At 49.2% G+C, this 19857-nt stretch overlaps 1 protein-coding gene across 9 annotated transcripts in view; it reads right to left on the bottom strand.

Annotated features, from left to right (window-relative positions):
• Nucleotides 1-3676: 3676 nt before the first annotated feature.
• The window catches only part of Wscd1 (WSC domain containing 1), a 39610-nt gene continuing 23429 nt past the window's right edge, over nucleotides 3677-19857 (bottom strand). For 8 of the 9 annotated variants that reach the window (XM_017597102.3, XM_017597106.3, XM_063268666.1 and 5 more), the window contains exons 6-9: nucleotides 10514-10673; nucleotides 9548-9712; nucleotides 6677-6877; nucleotides 3677-5467 (exon numbers count right to left, since the gene is read on the bottom strand). In XM_017597102.3, coding sequence (XP_017452591.1) covers nucleotides 5115-5467; nucleotides 6677-6877; nucleotides 9548-9712; nucleotides 10514-10673 — 879 coding nt within the window. In that variant the 3' untranslated portion in view covers nucleotides 3677-5114. The remainder of the gene's footprint in view (nucleotides 5468-6676; nucleotides 6878-9547; nucleotides 9713-10513; nucleotides 10674-19857) is intronic. The other variant, NM_001024234.2, reaches the window with a different exon arrangement.

Here is a 19857-nt window from a genome sequence, read left to right as displayed (position 1 = left end):
GACCAACACACCCAACAACCAGTGACAAGCAACATGGGGTCAGAGCCATCAGCTCCTCCCTAGCTCTCTATGGACAGCTTTGGATAGATTGGATTTTAACATCCCCCGTTTCTGAGTCTAAGGGAAAGTTGAGCTTTAAAGACTTTTGCAGGGGTTGGGGATTTAGCTCAGTGGTAGAGCGCTTGCCTAGCAAGCGTGAGGCCCTGGGTTCGGTCCTCAACTCTGGAAAGAAAAAAAAAGACTTTTGCAGCCATAAGGATAACCTTCGCTTCTTCCTCTCCTTGCTCTTGGGGCCTCCTTCACGAGAACCAAAGATCTCTTGCTACTTTTAAGAGGAAAAACTGCATTCTGATGTGCAAACACGCTCGCATATTCATGCACTCAAAATCTAATTTTAGCTGCAAGAAGCTTCATTATAAGATGTTCACATAATTAAGCAGTTTTCTTCCCAGGGCCCGGGAGCCTGTCTATTCTTCTCCCTCATTTACACATCACTGAGATTATCAGAATGTGTTTTAGTTCTTTAAAATTATATATTTTGGTTTTTCCAAATTGATCCACAACAGGAGATAAAATCCATGAAAATTACATGTTTTAAACACAGGTTTGTGCCACTTCCTAGCCTTGCTACGAGAGTTGGAATCTGTAGTTGCTTAGGGTTTTGTTCTAATTGGGTCCTGATGCAGTTGTCACAATGCCTGCCTCCCAGACAGATTGGCTTTTATGATTTGGCTGGTGGGTATGGCACCATCCTCTACAGAGAAGCTGAGAGCTGCAGATGAGTCAAATGGACTTCTCCAAAAGGGTGGGCAGATATTCCCACATATCGGGGTACTGCTGAAGGTCAGTCACTACTTTTATTCATCCAACACAGGGTACCTCAAGGCTGGGTGAGCTGGTGGCACTGTGAGGCACATCACCCCAACTACCCAGCTAAACTCTCTAGGACTGCTACTCTCCCAGACTCCTGGGGTGGTAGGGGAAGTCTTGGCTGTCATACTTGGCTGCAGACACTGTCAGGTCTCCCTCCACACTTTGCTCTTCTCAGCTTTCTTTTGGGGATCTATTGGGTGCTAGCAGCAGGCCCTGTGTCATCTTGGGAGGAAGCTAACTACTTGCTTTCTGAAGTCTGCCATCATGTCTGCTACTTTTTTGAGACTCTGAAATGCAGGTGTCTCCTGACTCCCCTTCAAAGTATCATAGACACTCCTAGGGCAGGCCTTAACTGCTTCTCCAGAGTGCACCACGGAGCTATCCCGAGCCAGTGCATATTGATGGAGACTCTAACCTTCCCAAATTTATGTTGAACTGAGTGATCCTGAGGGAGGGTCACCCATAGGTTTCTTAGATTTGGCCTTTGCATGGTGCCTCAAAGATCCTGCACATCCCATTTGCGTGATTTAAAAAAAAAAGGTATTTCAAGTAATTTCTTTCTCTACTTTGTCTTCAAACCCCCAAAACTGTCTTCTGTGTATCCATTTTGCTGACAAAGCTTTCCACAGAGCTTCTTATTTGATTTGATTTTTTTCCTTTCATTTCCAGTTTGATTTCAGTTTGGATTTTCTTTAGAATTTCCTCCTATTCACTGAATTCTACTTTCATATCCTAAATTGTCATTTCATTCAGCGGCTTGTTCTTGTCCCACACTTCAAATGTTTTACTCTTAGGTTCTTTGAGTCCATTCAGGTGTTTATCTGTGTCTAGTTTAAAATTTTTGAACATGTGACTTTTGTGAGCTCCGTGTCTTGTGTTTTCCCCCCTCCCTAGGTTGTTCTCATTAGGGACAATAATTATGAACTTGGCAGTTCTTGTGGGGGGCAGATTGTCTTAACTCTTATATCGATTATACTATTGCAGTGTGCCCTGGGCATCGGAAGTCAGGTTGAAGGGTGACAGCCTGCTTGGCTGAACAATGCTAAGTCTAATATCCAGGATTTCTTAAACAAAAATTCTAGTGCCAGATATGAGATACCTCCTTATGAATTGTTGGCCTTCTTAGTTAGGGTTTCTATTGGTTTGATAACACACAATGACAAAAGCATCTTGGAGGGAGGAAAAGGTTTATGCCACCTTTCAATTTGTAAGTCCTTCACTTAGGGACAACACTAGATTTTGAACTAGACTTCGTCACAGTTTACTTCAGTTGTCGGCTTGACACTCCTGGGAAGAGGGAGCTTCAGTTGAGTTTCCCCCGTAAGATTAGCCTGTGGTCATATCTATGGGCACATCTATTTTCTTGATCACTAATTTGATGTGGAAGGGCTCAGGCCATGGTGGGTGGTACTAACCCTAGGTAGGTAGGCTTGGGTGGCTTAAGAGCGGCAATATTGGGTGAGCAGGCCAGTAAACAGCATTCTTAATGGTCTCTACATCACTTCCTGCTTGGATTTCCCTCAAGGATGGACTGTAATCTGTAAGGCAAAAGAAACTCTTTCTACCTCAAGTTGCTTTTGGTCATGGTGTTTACCATAGTGACGGGAAAGCTAACTAAGACAGACATTGATGACTTTACCTGAGAACTCCACAAACTATGGTATCAACCTACCAGACGATACATGCCTACTGGCGCAGTAACAGCATGGTGGTTATGGGGGCAACCAACCACTCTAAACTTAGTTCTGATGCCCACTCTAGAAAAGGGGATCCAGGCCTGGTACATTAAAAAGCCAAAACCCATGACTAAAAAGGTCTGAGGCTGTAGGGAGAACTTACTAGTATTATTTAATTAGGTTGATGCAGAATCAGACTACCTTCTAAATGTGTTTATACTCATAGGTAAATGCTACGCAGTTTTAATTGGGAAAAGTACTTTGAAAGGTGATGGATAAAGAGACTCGGGGCTGCTCAGGACATTGAGAATAAGTGACGGCCATGTACTCAGCCCTAAGGAAGATGTTCAAGCTACCTGCCCTCTCTAAGCATCAGAGAACAATTCAGAAGAGGAGGTGGTAAGACTCCAGGAACTGCAAGTTGGGTAGAAGAACTATAGAGCTATGAAATGCTGTCCTCTGACCATGACACAGACAATGATCTCATGGCTCAGTGGTTGCGTACAGTGGGTCAGTACAAGACGAGGCTTGTTAGTCAATCAATCATAGATGGGTGTGTGTCCCAAACAGCTCTACTCCTTTATGATGAACAATGGGCTACTGATGGGTCCTGAGGATAGGTCAGATACTCAGTACTCATTGTGAACTCACTGATGAGCTTTCCAGGTCCCAACAAATAGTTTCAAGCCTGTGGTTTCACAGATGGCCCTGACTAAACTTAGTGGGGTACAAAACAAAATAAAAGGAGACAGATGTGGGAACAGGGCTCCCAGGCAGGCGGTGGGGAGTGATTTCAAAAGAATAGATTCTGCAAGAAAGGACATGGAGGCTTAGGAGTAGATATGCAGCTTGGGGAGGCAGTTCTGTGGTAATACCCAAGACTCCAGCCCCCATGGTCTATCCAGGGAGAAGGACTGGGCCTTCCCATGACCATCCTCCCAACTGTCTACAGTGCATTTTCTTCTCTCAGTCTTTCTGAAACCACACAGCACACATGTCCCTCTGTGACTGGTTTCCATTGGGACAACCCCACAGCTGGTGAATTGGGTAGGAAGGGGCAGGAGGGAGTTGTCACACCCATCTTCTTCCCTTTGAGTAGCACAGAGGGCAGAGTGGAGGCAACTGAGTAAGACTGTATCAGTATTTTACCATCCTTCAGTGATAGAAAAGGACAAGGAGAGGAAGCAAGGTTGGCCACAAAGAGAAAGACCGAGAGTGTGGCAGAGGCAGTGACTTGGTGGCGATGTCAGAGTGGATGCAGCATCAAGGAGAGCTCTGCTACCTGGGGAGAGGCAGCAGTATGCCAAGCTTCGCCAAGGGATACCTAGCACACGTGTGTGTGTGTGTGTGTGTGTGTGTGTGTGTGTGTGTGTGTGTGTGTAGTTCAGCTAGCCTCAAATCCACTATGTAGTTGAAGATGACCGTGATCACTCAATTCTATTGCTTCCACCTCTTAAGTGCTGAGCATGTGGGAGGATGTCTCTATGCTTGGTTTTAATAGAATCTGTGTGACTTTCACATGGTAGGGGCCTGCTAACATGTGGGGCAACTGGTCCTAGTGGTCCCTGAGGTCTAGGGTCTCCCACGTCCACCACAAACCCCTCCTGCTGCATAGTCTCCTGTGACTCTGGAGATCCCCCAGAGGCCAAGCCCCGATCCTTTTCTCTGCCCTTCCCCCACTTATGGGCAGGGTTTTGATGCTCTAGTTTCCCAAAACAGTTGGACAAAGAAGCATGTGGCCTTCTCTGAGCTGCCCTGATGTTAGTTGAAAAAGAGTAACTAGGCTAAGCTGAATAGTAGTGGGTGTCTTAAAGTCAGCATGTGGGCTTGTTGGGGGTTTGGGGGACAGTACTGGGCTCCATACTGCTATAGTGTGGCCAGTCACCATCCACGGAGAAGAGAGAGGCAGAGACAGTGTTTGCAGTGCCCAGGATGTCACAGCACACACATTTATGGGATGTCAGACAAGCAGCCAGGGTCATATGGTACCCATCAGCAACAGTCTGTCTGTGCACCTTCAGTCCCCAGAGTACTACACATATCAACGGTGCCTCCCCAGTACAGTATTCCAGAGCCAAGGGCCCCCAAAAGCCAGTCTGTGCCCAAATGAACCCAGGAAACCCAGGGCCTCCTGCAGCCTTGAGTGTATGCACATGTGTATGTGTGAAAGCAGATAGCCAGTCTTTGCAGGTATACACCCTGGCACATGTGTATGTGTGTCTGTCCATTTCTGGCTGTGTGTGCAAAGCTGGGAGTGTCTGACCCACCCCACTCAAGTGGCTTAGGCACATTAAAATGGTCACTGTGAGAATGGGGTGATGTCTACGTGTGTCTGAGGATGCGTAAGTGTCCGGCAAGGAGTGTCCTATGATGCGCATCTCTCTGGGTCAGCCTCGTTCTGCTCAGGATCCCCCGCACACAAAGCAGTCCCTGCAAGAACACGCTGCTGACTATGTGTCAGCCCCCACGCATCCCAGGGGTCTCCACAGATCAATGCACTAGAGCAGTGTCCAGCCCATAAGTGTAACCGCATCTCAGCAGGAGCAGGAAACCAGGATGGGCCTATCATCTGGGCACATACTCCCTGGGCAGTCCAGCCCAGTTGTGGTCACGCAAGGCCTGGTCCACTGTCCTGATATAGCCATTGATCAAGTCCTTCATTTCAGGGGTGAAGGGCTCCTGGTCGTGAGGGTGCCGGCCACGCCTCCTGAAGCTGCCCTCTTTGTTGTTCTCCACACAGAGAAGCCGCTCCTCGCTCACGGACACATTGAGGAAGGCTACCATCTCCCGAAGCGTGGGCACCAGGCTGTGCCGCAGCTCCTCATAGTGCACGACCAGCAGCCGCTTCCCATACTTGAGCCAGTCTAGGACGTGTGAGGACCACCAGGAGGCATAGCTATTCACAAAGTCCGGCCATTCTGGAGATGGGAGAGAAGTATGAGTCAGGATTGCCTCTCCTGGCTACTCTCTCTGGAGGGCCTGACTAGGAGCAGGGTGCCTCCAGGTTTAGACTTCCCACTGCCCACAACTGACCTATTTGGGAACCCAGTGTGAATCCAGGGTTCCTACCAGGTTAGACTTGGAAGAGTCCTAGGTCTGCCTGGAAAACCGAACGTGGGTGCCAAGTTCAGATAAATACAGTCTGCCATTTGACAAGCGAGAACTGGCTTTCTCCTGTATGCTGTGAGTTTATTGCCCTTTTGGGACTTTCCTGGACAGTGGGGAGTCTGAGTGAGCCTGTGGGACCCAGAGCCTGTTGACATAGCAGGATCAAAATTCGATGCGAACCCAAGCAATCCATCTCAAATCAGGAAACTAAGGTGGTGTAACTGAATGTTTGCAGCACACATCGAAGTCCCTAGACCCCAGTATGATTGTAAGTATAGAAGAGACTTTGGGAAGGCAATGAGGGTTAGATGAGGTCATGAGGGTGGGGACCTTGAGACGGTATTAGTGTCCCTACAAGGAGAGGACCTCTGCCACGAGGCCATGGAGTGAAAGGTGGAGAAAGGCCTCACTAAACACTCAATCACGCTGCTTCTAGAACCACGAAGAATAAAGAATTATTATTTAAGCATCCCTACCTGTGGTGCCTTGTTATAGTAGCCCAAGCTGACTAGGAAGCAGAGCTTGAGACCCAGCACTGCCAACTACCACCCAGCTATTCTGGGCTTATCTGGAAAATTATGTGGATTTACGGTGATTTTTCCTTAGATACAGTAGAGTCAGTGAGGGCAGCCTTGACAGGACCCTGATCACAGAGCAGGCACGCACATCATCTTCCCATTTCTGAATGGCATGTGGGTATGGCCTCGTCTTCTAAAGGAGGGTTTAGTTGATTCAGACAGAGGGGCAGTCAGGGCCATGTGCATCTAGAGCGGGCTCAGCTCTGTGTGAGCTCTAGGTATACATGACCTTATCACACACCTGAGGGTGGATAGAGGAAATATTTTGGCCTCCCATCTGCATAGCAGTCATAAAAATCATCACACCGTGTGGACAGAGCAAGCTTGGAGGAGATGGGGAGGAAGTGAGAGCAGCAAGACCTCCACAGCCAGGAATGTATATTCTGATCTTGTATCACTCTGCCACATGCCAGTCCCCTGCTCAGGCCACCCATCCCTCACCTTTGCTCTTCCAGTTGCGGTCAGGGGCGTAGCCCAGGTGTCCAGCGCATTTCCTGTTGAATTCAGCAACTAGGGACCGGTAAGGGTTCCGGATCAGCAGGATGGCTGAGTCAAACATCTCAATCTCCCTCCGGCCACTCTCGTGCGTCTTCACGCAGATGGTGCGCCGGCTCCGCCAGTGGTCCTTCTCACCCTTGAACCCTGCTCGGGAGGAATGAGAGGACCTTTGTGGAGGAAAGAACCCTCACTCTCATATGGGGTGATCCTACTTCTATAGTAACACAATATCTGGTGACATCTGAAGAGGTTCTGGGGGACAGAATGGAGCAGAGAGGCCTCCATGGGGGTGACTCTTGTCTCAGTGAAAGTATGCTCAGGAGGTGTCTACCAGCGAGAATGAGGTCATATCAGCATGAGGCAAATTACTTCCTGCAGTCTCCAGGAGCAGGAAGTCCTTAGGGGCAGGGTCCTGACCATAGATCCAGAAGGTGACACACATGTCCAACTTTCCAGGGAGACAATTTTAGAGTATTGTAAAGAATTTTGTCTTGGGGTTGGAGAGATGGCTCAGCAGTTAAGAGCTCTGCTCTTCCAGAGGACTCGGATTCAATTTCCAGCACCCACATGGCAGTTCACAATTGTCTGTAATTCCAGTTCCAGAGCTTCTGACACCCTCACATAGATACAAGTACAGACGAACATCAGTGAACATAAAATAAAAGTAAATTATACATAAAAGATGTCTTTTAAAAAAAGGATTTTGTCCAAGAGGAAGACTGAGGCTCAGAGTTGGTGTGTGACCTGCACAATATCACACAGCAGCCTGACAACTGTACAGCTCTGTTCCTATGCCCTTGGGTGTTCCTGTAAAGCCCCTATCTTCTAGCCAACTCTCGCTGGAGACAAGACAGCCATCATCAATCAGTGGCTGACCTCATGCCATATCCTACCATAGGTCCCTGAATTATCATATGATTAGAGATTCCCTACTATGGGCTCCAGGGCAGTTCTGTTGAAGGCCTTACCTGCAGCATTTGAGGACCCATGACCCAGTTACCATGAATGGGGAGTTGTCCCCCAGACCAACATCTCTGCTATCCCCATGCACCCTCCCTTGGCTCCTTGAGAAAGCACTGTGCACTCAGAACCTGAGTGACAACTGGTTGAAAAGACCAGAGTGTACTCATTGGTCCCCAGTGACACAGGATTCCATAAGTTGTATTGGACTTTGGATCATTTGATGGCTGATACTGTCAACTCAATAAGCTTGGACTTGGCTAGGGGACAAACCTGGGGGTGGCGGGAGAGGAACGCCTGTGAGGGATTATTTAGCCCATGCCTGTGGGGGATCATTTTGATTGGGTTAATTGAGGGAGGAAAACCCTAAAAGAAGGTGACACCATTCCCTGAAGTGGGGTCCTAAACCCCATAAGAGGAGGAAACTGGCTGGTTACTTCAGTTCTTCCTGACCACAGATGGACATGGTGTGACCAGTCATGTCAGTCTCCTGCTCCCTTGACTACCCTGATGGACTCCATCTCAAACTGTCAATCAAATAAGCTCTTGTTCTCTTGAGTAGCCTTTGCCAGGATGCATCGTTTCAGCAACAGCAAGGGTAAATACAGAAGCAATAAAGGAATAAAAACAGACCCCACCTTAGAGGCTATGACCTAGAAGGTAGTGTGGCTCACATGCAGAGCACAGGGCCTCAAGGGACAAGAGCAGGAGAGACTGGAGAGTGGGATATTATGAAAGGTCTCTTTGGAGAGATGTTGCCTGGAGTCCCTACCCCATAGGTTAGCCTCACCCAGGACACCCAGCTCAGAAGACAGGCTCCATAAATCTCCACAAGCTTGTCTTGGGAGTTTTAGAAACAAGAGTTCGGATGCTTCCCTTTGGCGGTGGTCACAAAACACCCATTTTTACAATGGCAGCGGGGCTTCCTGGAAAATGCAACTCCCAAACCAGAAGTGGGGACTACCCACCAAAACTCGCTACTGCCATGGGCCAAATACCAGAAGCCTTTGCCTTGACTGACTTTACCAAACAGGCTAGGATGGCAGCTAGGACTATCAATGGCAGGTTGTTGTCTGAGAGCCTACAGCCCGGGTGCCTCCTGGAAGCATTGAAACTGACTATTCCACTCTTCGCAGCCCACCTCCTCCATCTACTTGTATATCCAGGCAGCTAGTTGGTATGGGCCTTCTAGGAAAACACTAGTTACTGCAGTCTGGGCACAGGGGCCAGCTAGAGAAAGCAGGACCATGTGTTAAGTTGGCAACTGCCCCCACCCTCGCCCCATCAGCAGGTACCCTTCGCATCTCTAGAAGATGCAGCTGGGTTACACACATACACAACCAGTTTGAGAACTTGCTGCCAAACACAGACACATCCATCCCTCTAGGTTGTTTTTGTTTCTGACGGTGTTGGCGGTTTAGCAAACCAAATTCCGGCTAAGAAACCCAGAGCAAATACTGTGCCACTTGACAATTGAGAAACACATTTTGCCAAATTTAGATGCCACTTGACTTGTCTAAGGGTCTTCCTTCTCCAGCAGCATGCAGACTTGGGCCATTTAAGTTAATTTACTCAGTATAACGAGGCCTCTTATTTCTCCAAGGAAAGATTAGAAAACATAAAGTTCTTGACCATTTCTGGACCTATTTAAATAAATGGTTTTTGGTGGTGGTTGTTTGTTTTTTAATGATGATGAGCTACCCCTTTGCCTACGAAAAAAGAGGAATGAACAGATGAACTTTCGCCCTTAATGACTTGGGGGGGCTATGGCAAAATTCTAGTGCTCCAAGGAGGGCTGGCTTGTGAGAGGGACATAGATTGTCCTCTGGCCCCAACACTACAAGTCTGGCTTACCTTTGTTGTACAGGGTTCCATCGAAGTAGTAGCTTCCTGTGTAGAAGCCAGTGGCATGTTCGATCAGGTGCCTTGCCCATGTGTTCCCAGCTCCCGGGAAGCTTGACAGAGCCACAAACACCTTAGACTTGTTGGGCAGGAACTTCCTGTCTGTACACCGGGTGTCTGAAAGTCCACAAGTCACCATGAAGTCCCCAGCACTGTGATCTCAGATTGATTGTTGAAGTCCTCTGGACAGGGACTGAACATTAAGGGACCTGCCACCTACACCTTGCTCTGCTGATCTGATAAGGCCTCCCACCCCCGATGGCTAGGAACTGGGTGCTCCAGGGATCCTTGCCCCACTCTGTCTCTATGCGACAGCCAAAGCCTCTTGATAGAACTCCGAGGACTGGAGGACTCCAGGTTCTGCTAGGGGAGGTGGATAGGGCCGTGTCTGGACCCAGCCACTGCGGTTCCATGTTCTGTAGCTGGGCTAATTTAAGGCCAACACATGTGTTTATGTTCCCTCCCCAGGGCTGCTGGGAGAAATACAAGTTGTTGAGGGATGATCCCTGGAGGTACTGAATGACAGAGGGGATGCTCCTCCCTATGACATAGTCCTCCCTATCAGCCCCTAGTCCAAGACCAGCACAGGTGATGTGATGATGCTCGCCTTGGGGACTGCCAGGGCATGGGGGCTTCTGAGGCCTAAGCATCCCTCCAATGTCTCTGAATCTTAGCCCTTGCATTATCCCCCAGAGCCTCCCTCTCTCTGCTTTTCCTCTCTGCCTCTTACACTCATAGTTTCAAAGGGAGCCTGGTCTCACCCTAGCTTTGGTCTCCCTCATCCACTGAGAAGAGACACTGGAAACTCTATATACCCTATGCCCTGTGGTTGCACAGTCAGGCGTACCTATCCTTTCTAGCTGCACAGCTCTATGGCCGCATACCAATGGCGCAGCCCAGGAAGTATTTAGAGCTCACCTTGCACAGGTGTCTGGTAGACCTCACAGTAGCCAGGTAGCCCTTGTGCCTCCGTGCCTTGGCTGCACAGTGCTCCATCCACAGCGTCCCGCAGGCTGAATTGGGGGGTAGGGTAGGCACAGTAGCAAGCCCAGCCCCGGAGGATGGCTAGAGGAAACTCCTGTGGAGAGAGAGAGGAAGAGTGTGAAGGAGTGGCTTGTGTGAGCTGGACCCTGTGGAGGCGCTGCCACTCATACAGAGATGACCACTAGGCTCTGTGTTCAAACCAGGGACAGTCAGAGAAGTGAGATGTGACTTCTACCCTGCAGGAGCCCAGAGTGGACAGTGACAAGTCAAGAGTCACTACAATGTGTGAGACACCATGGGAAGAGGCGAGCAAAGCACAGGAAGCTGGGCAGGTCCTAGGACTGGGTCCCGGATGTGGCTAGGCATCTGTCAGGAGCAGTATGGTGGGCGAGGACGTCAGGGGAGAGACTTGCATGCATGAGTGAACTTGTGAGGACAGGAAGCCAGCTCTGCTGCCACAGGGCAGCTCAGGGTGTGTTGTGTCACATCATTAAACAGACCTTGAGCCCCTATTGTGGGCCCAACTACCTTGGTCAGCTATGTCTCCCGGAAAGGGACAAACCCCTATCCTTGGCCTGGAGGTTCCACAGCCAAGTTGGGGACAGGTCCCTGTAGTCTTTTTTCCAAAGGTGGAAGATTAGAGAAACACAGGTCACACCTTCCTGACATGCTCTGAAAATGGAAAGGCTCCGCCAGGTGAAGAGACTGGAATGCCTCCTTTTGAGGCCCCAGCCAGCTCTCAAGTGGGTTCTGGGTCCTCTCTGGAGTGTCCACATCATACAGTAGAGAGAACATTCTGAGGACCTGGATGTGAGTTCTGGCTCACTTCACGTGCCACAAGACGCTTAACCACTCAGAATCTCACCGAAGATAAAGGGTAATAAAATGCAACAGGTAGGCTGAAGGCTTGATGAGAGGGACCCCAGTGGCTGGCATCCAGTAGGCATTCCACAAAGGCATGGCGCATTTTCTGCTCCTTATCCATTTGAGTGGTAACCACAGCTTATTAAAAAAGATGCACCCACTTCCCTCACACACGTCTGTGAGCACCCACTATGTGCCAGGAAGCAGATGGGACACACAGCCCCACCCCCTAGTATCCCAAGGGGAGTGGCAGGTCTCGTAGGCACTGAGCCTGCATAACAGAGGGAGGCAGTGGGTGGACGATGGTGTTTGCTGAGACGGGAGCTGGCGCTGCACAAACCTTTTTATTTTTTGCCCACAGCAAGAAATCTCATAAATAAATAAGGAAAATCAATAGCGTTTTCCGTGCGTGGCTTGGTAAAGCTGGGGAGCTATGCACTCGTGTTAGACAAGAGATAGTGTTGCAGCCAGGGGAGGTGAAGCAGAGCCTAGGGGATACAACCAGGAAGAAATGCTGATTGCTGACCCTCACAGTCCAGCAGTCCCTCTCCTCTGAACCCAGCAACCTCTGACCCTCACCCTCATCTTTCTTCATACCAGGATGACACCATGCTTACTGGCATAAGGGGCTGACAGATCCAATCATGTCTCTTTATGTAGATTCCACACGGGGCCTCCACACTGCTTCACAGATAAGCCCCTTTGGTGGCCCTGGCTGGGCCGACTCTCAACACAACTCAGCCAGCTTTTCTGGAAGCAAGTCTCCCTGTAGGTGTGAACTGACGAAAGTGGTGTGAACCTCTGAAGTTCCCACCATCCCCCTCCAGCACATCAGTGTCCTGCCTCATCCCTCAGTAGTACCTTCGTCCTAGCAGGGGCTCCCAGGCCCTCATGATGCCTTTCGGGAGCACGCAGTAGTGTGTTGGTGTCTGGCTCCTTCCAGCACACACAGGCTGTGAAGGTGGAGTTTCAGGGTGAGACTCCTTATAGAGTTAATCAAAACGAAGCCATTTCAGTTGGGATGGCCCTTCATTGTGATGGGTGTCCTCATGGACCCAAGCTCAGGAAAGACAAACACCTAAAGACAAGTATCTAAGGAGAGACTTTAGGAGAAACCAAGGTTGTGGGCACCTCCGCCTTGTGGTTCTAGTTTTAGGGTCCAGCCTAGGTTAAGGTTAATGGGTGCACTGCAAGTGGTGCTGATGCAGCAACCGTGATCAGCTAAGACTCCCTTCCTTGGTTACTGGGTCAGGCTCCCATCTCAGGCCACTGCACCTGCTATCCCAACTGCAACGTTCCATCCCGCACACCCTCTCTTGTTTTCTTCCAGCCACCATCTCAGAGAGGCCTCCTCTGTCTACTCCTTCCCAAACTACAGTTCCCTCCTTTCTCCTTTGCTATGCAAGAATTCCTGACCAAACACTTTCACCCCAAATGCACAGCTTGGTCAGCCTTGACGAAGAGACCTGGAGACAGGCAACACTTCGAGGTTCTACTGTCCTTTCTCCAGCATCTTTCTCTCCCTCGAGCTAAGCAGCCGCTCTCCTGCTTTCGATCACCGCAGATCAGTGGCGTCTATTCCTGAGTGCCGTATAAATAGAACCACCGGGTGCGTGAATTTTTTTGAGCCTGGCTTCTTTCATTCAGAAAAACATTTGTCTAGTCTGTCCTTGTTGCTTTACATGTTGGTAGCTCATTCCTTCTCCCCAGACCATAGAATTCCACGTATGGACGGACTGTGTGTTGACCGACTCACTTTTTGGTGGCTATCTGAGCTGTTTCCCATTCTTAGCCGCTGTGAATTAAGCTGCTATGAGACGTCTAAGGCTGAATATCTATCTCAGGTACGAACCTGCCTGGTTCTTCACCGATGTGCTCACTACCACACAGCATACGCATACTTTATTTCTTGTCCCGGCTTCTTGTCTGAGAATGTAAACAGGGAAGAGATTTCTGTGTCCTGTGTGTGACCACATGAGGTTCTGAAATGGTATCTAGTGTGCGGCAGGAATTTTAATAAAAATGTTTTAAATATGAGTGTATGTATGAATGAATGAATGAATGAATGAATGAATAAATCGAAAGCTCTTGGCAACCAACCATGCCATATTCTTTCAAGGCCAAGAGCATCAGGGGGTGTGAGGGAGGAGAAAGCGATTATATGAGATCAAGCCCTCCCAAGCCCTGCTATCTGGGATTCTTGCTGAGGCCAGCAGTCTCCTAGCCTAAGCATTCTGCTGAGGCCCATGGGCTGCTGGGCCTCCACAGTGACACTGGTGCTGCCGTTCACTTCCATTGTCATATCCCGGGGCTGCCCATCTCATATGCCCATCGCAGCCCCCCTACCAGTGACCCGAACCTTTCTGCTTCCCCGAGTGGATTAAACTGTCAACTTTCCGGGTGTTTTCAGAGCAACGGGAGAGCTGCAGACAGTAATGCAGTTTTATTTACAACACAACCGCCTCGGCGACATCACTGGATTCTGAAAACACAGAACGATTTTCAGCCCCGTGGGATTTCGAGGACACGATTTCCATAAAAATTAAATATTGATGAATCTTATCTTTCTGCCAACTTCCCAACTCTACCAGGCCCCTGCCCCCACTCCAACTTTCAATGAGAGAAAAAGACAGAGGGATGGGGTGGGGGGTGGGAGTTGAAAAAAGCCAAGCAGAAAAAGCAAGCAGAAAAGCCAGAGCACAGTGTGGGGCTTTTGGAATCAGGCAGAGCTGGGAGAGCTAGCTAGGCCTGTATCCTGGGACACAGGATGATTCTGCACCTCTGGGCATGAGCTAAGGTACCTGGGGTGGGGACTCAGTGGGAGTGGGCATCAGGCAAGGACCAGGTCTTGAGACAGAAGAGAGCTCTGTGGCTTGCAAGGAGCCATGAGCAAAGGCCTGGCCTCTGGCTGTAGGACTCTTCATTCACATGGGGTCTAGGGTCTGAACTGATCTCAAGGTGCCTTTCAGAGAGTACTTAACAGCTGCGATGGTAGGAGTGTTAGGGAAGACTCAAAGAAGAGTGCCAGGGGCTTTATCTGCAAGACCTCCAGCACTTTCTCAGTGCAGGTCCTTCCCACACATCCAACCTCAAGATGCTGGCGGCTCACACTAAACTCCCTCCTATGCACACAGGTAACTCTGAGCCTGATGGCTTGGGGGAGAAGTCAGAGTGTCCCCAGGGGACCTATGGGTATCAGTAGGGTGCCATGGCTTTGGGAAGGCCTGGGTCCACAAGAGGTAGACAGATTAGACCACCTCCCAGAGAATACCTTCCAAATAGAGCGCTGGCGAAGACCCACCCGCCCACCAGGAGTACAGGGGCCCCTGCTATCCATCCACCAAGGCAAGAACCGGCTTCTCCAAAGTCAGCCTCTCAAATGTCCCACCATCTAAGGAGCCAGGGCAAGCAGAGGAATCGCTATTGACACAATCACTGTCTGCACCGCAAACATCAGCCACGACATCACTGGATCCATGTCGTCTTAGAGTAGGCATTCTCACCCCATCCAGCACAAAAGGTGGAGGATGTGGGTGACAGGACCATCCAGCATCACAGATGAGGAGGTAGCCGTAGCTGGCAGGGCCTAGGACTTAAATGATCACAAGTTCAAGTCTTCTCTGGATCAATTTGAGAAGGACAAAGCACAGTTGGAAAACATATCGAAAGTCTTCCACGTGTACACATGAGACCACAAATCCTCAGCTCCCTTGTCAGCGGAGCTCCAGGAAACAATTGCGAATGCGCTCATAGGTAAGGAAAGAAAATAAAGAATACAAAAGAAGCGAGGAAGTGGGTCTGAGATGGAGCCCTCCCTAAAGTGCTTGTCTGGCAAGTCTGCGGACATGAGTTCCAGAACCCACACTTCAAAAGGGTAAATGGGGTGGTGAACACTCGTGATTCCAGGATGGGGAAGGAGAGTCAGCTTGATCCCTGTGGCTTGCAGGCCAGCAAACTTAGCCTACTTAGCAAGTTCCAGGCTAGCGAGGACCCTGTCTTAATAAAAACCCAAGGTAGATGACTCCTCAAGGATGATACCAAGGTTGTTCACTGGCCTCCAGGTCATATATGCACACATGAGCTCTTGTGTGTGTGTGTGTGTGTGCGCGCACATGTACACAGTCATATACACAAGACAAAAGAAAGGAGAGAATGGAGGAGGGAGGGGGAGAAATAAAGGAATAAATGAGGGAGGCAGAGTGAGAAGAGGTGAAAGGATGGGAAGGGGAGGGAAAGAAGGATTGAAAGCCACACAGCCAGAAAAATCACAGCATGGCGACAGAAATGCATAAGCCTTATTAAAGAAGAGGATGGATGCAAGATACAACCACCCAAAGTGTACATTAGGAAACAAAGTACTTGCACGCACACCTAGAATAAGGTCAAAAGACTGCTTATGGTTTTAGCTGTATTTTTCTAATGCAATAAAGTTATAAATAAGATTTATTTCTATCTTTTGCACCTTCAACTTCTTCTGTAACAGATACCCCTTTACCTTTGCAACCCTCTTAAACAATGCATGTTTTAAAATCACATTCGTGGTTCAAGATCACAGGTTTTGTACAGACTTTTAGGTGACTCTGCTATGTGCAGCACTAGGAATGGAGCCAGGGTCTTATACACCCTAAGCAAGGGCTAAGTGAATCACATCTTCAAAGCTCGCTCTTTAGAGATTACTGTGTAACTCAGGCTAGAATTACACTTACAACCAACCGGTCCCTGTGTCACTTGAGTGCTCGGATGGCAGGTGTGCAACACCCTGACTGGCCTAGAGCACCATACCCAAGCTGCTACTGGAAAGCACATATAAAAACGCAGCAAAAGTAACTCCCTTTCTGTCAAGGCTCACAGATCCCAGACTCCCACGGATGCGGCCATTGACAAAGACAAGAATGCTGCCCGGTTGCTGGGGGATCTCCCTGGGGCAGACCCCTCCCAGCTACTGAGACTCAGGAGGATTTAGTCAGAGCAGGTAAACTGAGTGGAAACAGGTGCAGAATCATGCCTGCCTTCCTTTCCAGTTCCCCAGGCAATATGACTTGGGGACGGCCACACCTTAGTAACCTGCTGCAGACGGTGTCAGACTTCACTGCTTCCCACTTTAGAAATCTCACTCCCACTACAGTCTCTGCTCCTGCACACAAATATCAGTCTTCAAATTAATTACCCTAGACGGAACCAGTGCATGGCAAGCCATCTAACCTCCCCCACCCCGGCTGCTTCCTTGTATGGAGTGAAGGCGGCATCAGGATCCTGAAAAGGAGCAGGTTTCCTTATATCCAATATGAACATCACAAATTAGACAAGATTGAGTTGCAGGGCTTTAAAAATGCATTATTTGGGGGAGGGTAGAGAGATGGTTGAGTAGCTTAGAGCCCTAGCTGTTGTTCCAGAGGTCCCAAGTTCAGTTCCCAGCATCCAAAGTGGGAGGCTCACAACTGTAGTTAAGTACAGCAGGGGAATCTGATGCCCTCTTCTGGCCTCTGTAGGTACTGCACTCATTGCACAGACCTCACTCAGACACATAGAATAAAAAAAACAAACAAACAAACAAAAAAAAACAAAAACAAAAACAAAAAACCTTTGTTCTGTGTAGTCACTGGTAGGAGCCCTGGCTACTATAAACAATGCCTTGCTCAGGACCCTGTAAACAGCCCTAATGAAATCCACTGGGTCATCAACATAAATAAAGATGGGAAGGCAGAAGAGACCTGGGTGTCAAGAGAAAAAGGATCAACAGAACCAGGAGGGAAACAGGAGGTGGTGATGGGGTGCGTTTGATTAAAACACACCATTTGTACTGGGAAGATGGGAGATGAAATCCATTATTATACATAATTAACATATGCTAGTGAAAACGGATCATTAAGAGAGGCTGATTTTGCTCTCAAATGTTCTCCATCCTTTGGTCATCTTCTGGAAGCTTCTTAAATCCATGTTAGCTAACTACTGCAAAACTAGGGATCTTTATCTATGAACCCACAAAGAAGCTTTATCGGGTAGCTCAGAAGCGGGGGCACGGCAGGGAGGACCTTGCTCCTCTGCTTCCGAGCACCATCCCTCACATCTACTACTCTGGGCACACACACTCAGACTTAACGCTGCCCCGTTGAGCATTCTGCTGAGAGCATCCCCACCACAACTCGCTCCCACGGAAGTCTGGACACATTTTCACTGTCTGTAACACAGTGTACTGCATGGTTCTGGTAAGAGTTTGGCCATTCCCACTGCGTGTGGCATCTGAACTGATTTTCTGGATCAGTGAAGAGGTAATGAGGTTGGTGCTGGACAGTCCTGCCGAGCCACTGCCACTGGGCTGTCTAGGGAAGGAAGAACTGCGGACGGCCAAGTGTTTCACTGCTGCTGTACCACCACCACTCACCTTGTACAGGACAGAGGTCAGGAAATGGCTCCAGGAAATGCTCAGGCCAATTTCCAGTGCACTCCCTACCTCAGGCCTTCATGCTGAAAGTGGGATTCAGTGCCGTGGGGAAAGCAAGACACTGCTGTACATTTAAGTTGGCTCTTCAGGGCTGTGGGTCTTAACCTCCACAGACCTTGGTCAAAGTGTGTGGTCTGAGTCGTGACCCTTGAAAGGAGAGCTGCTATTGGCACATCATGGTGGGAAGCTGGGGTCCTTGCTAATATCTTATAATGCAGAGCTCTTGAAAACAATGAATTCTCCAAACCTCAAGATCTAAGGCTTGTAAGAGGGAGAGAAAGGAGACAGGCTAGCATCCTGGGGACCAGGGGTGTTAACTCTGATATATCCATCAGTGGTGTTTTACTGGCTCTGCTATGGCCACAGCTGGAATCCTTCACTCCTGAGGTGAGCCGAGCCCTATCATAAGTTGACCTCAGTGGCAGCTTTGCCAAGTGTCTCTGAGGCTCACCCTGAAGGAGCTGCCTCCAAGGAGGATCTATGGGGGACTCTGGTCAGATCAACTCTCCACCCACATAGAATTCATCATACCTCCAGGTGGGTCCCACATCCTCTCAAGGGAATTTGGCTGACGTAGCACCTCTTACCCCTCCTCCATCAACTCCACTTGCCTCTCGGGTCCAAAACATCCTGTTCACAGATCGAGTGTCAAGCGACTCCTAGCACCTCACCCCCTTCTATACCAGCGGCGACTTCCTGTTTCCCATTGTGGAAAATTAGAAGCAAAACCAAACGAAACCAAACAACCCAGGGGACATGACACTAGACATCCAAGGCTCTTCGTAACTTGTCTCCACCCTATCTTCCTCACCGATTCCCAGATGCCCTCTTCTCCCAGTGGACTGTCCACTTCCCTTATCCTTCTACCTGCTCACACTGCTCCAGATCCTCCCAGAAGTTGTGGTCCTCTTCCCCTTGAAGGTATCTCCATCTCCCTCAGCTACCAGCCTCTCAGTCATGCAGCTTGGCTCCTCCCCAGCCATAAGCTCTCTCTTCCTAACCGTGTGCTGTGCTACACTCATTGCTAGGCTCTCCTGGCACCCAGCACACGATTTTTACCGCTGTAAACGTCAGCCTCCGCAATTTGGCCAAACCCTGCTCTGTGTGGGTTGCTAAAAGCCATTTCCAACTAGAATGCTATAAAAGGTGACTCTACCACAGCTGCAAACCCCTGCAGCTCTCGACAATGAGAGTCGAGGAAATGTCCCTTCCTGCTCGATCTGACTGGGAGGCTGGGGCAGGAGATGAATGGGCTGATTCCCACGCTTGATGTTGGGAGGACACAGCCACGTCCGAGAACCTCAAGCACCTTTTCCATATGGCTCTGGTGAGCCACGCCTGCTGCAAATGCTAACGCCAAGCCAGTAACTCGCCCTTGAGATGCATCTGCAGGGGAGTCAGACAAGGTGCTAAGGTGCAAAACGGCTTATGATACCGGGAGCCTGCGGGGATCTTCTGGCACACATCACTGTGAAAGTGTAGTGGTGTGGATTTGTGCCAGTAAATATGAAGGAGAGCTGAAAATAGCAAGGAGCTTCTCATCTTTAAATTATTGTCTGTAGCCACCGCGCAGAGAGCTCTCTGGGTTCTAGAGGGCTGCCAAGGGGGAGACACATCCACAACACTGAAACATTTTCCCAGGACGTCTGTCCCCTCCCTAAAGGAGGGGAACCCTCTAAGAGTGGCTGTGTCCCCGCCCACATCTCAGAAAGAGGTGTAAAGTTAGTACAACCTTTGCCAAGGGCAATCTGGCAGCCGAGACTGAATAACAAAGCCACCTCCTGAACCCAGCATTGCCTGGGAGAGTGTTTTGGTTTTGGTTCTTGGTTTTTTTGTTTTTTCTTACAGATTCACTCATACAAAATGACCTAAACGCAGTCTTTGCAGCACTGTTTGTAAAAGCAAACGACTAGACACAATCTAAAAGCTGAACAGTAGGGGATTTGGTTAAATAAATTATAGGACATCTGTG

Source organism: Rattus norvegicus, chromosome 10, assembly GCF_036323735.1.
Source record: "Rattus norvegicus strain BN/NHsdMcwi chromosome 10, GRCr8, whole genome shotgun sequence".
In the NCBI taxonomy this organism is placed as follows: domain Eukaryota; kingdom Metazoa; phylum Chordata; class Mammalia; order Rodentia; family Muridae; genus Rattus; species Rattus norvegicus.
This window is presented reverse-complemented; position numbering and strand designations above follow the sequence as displayed.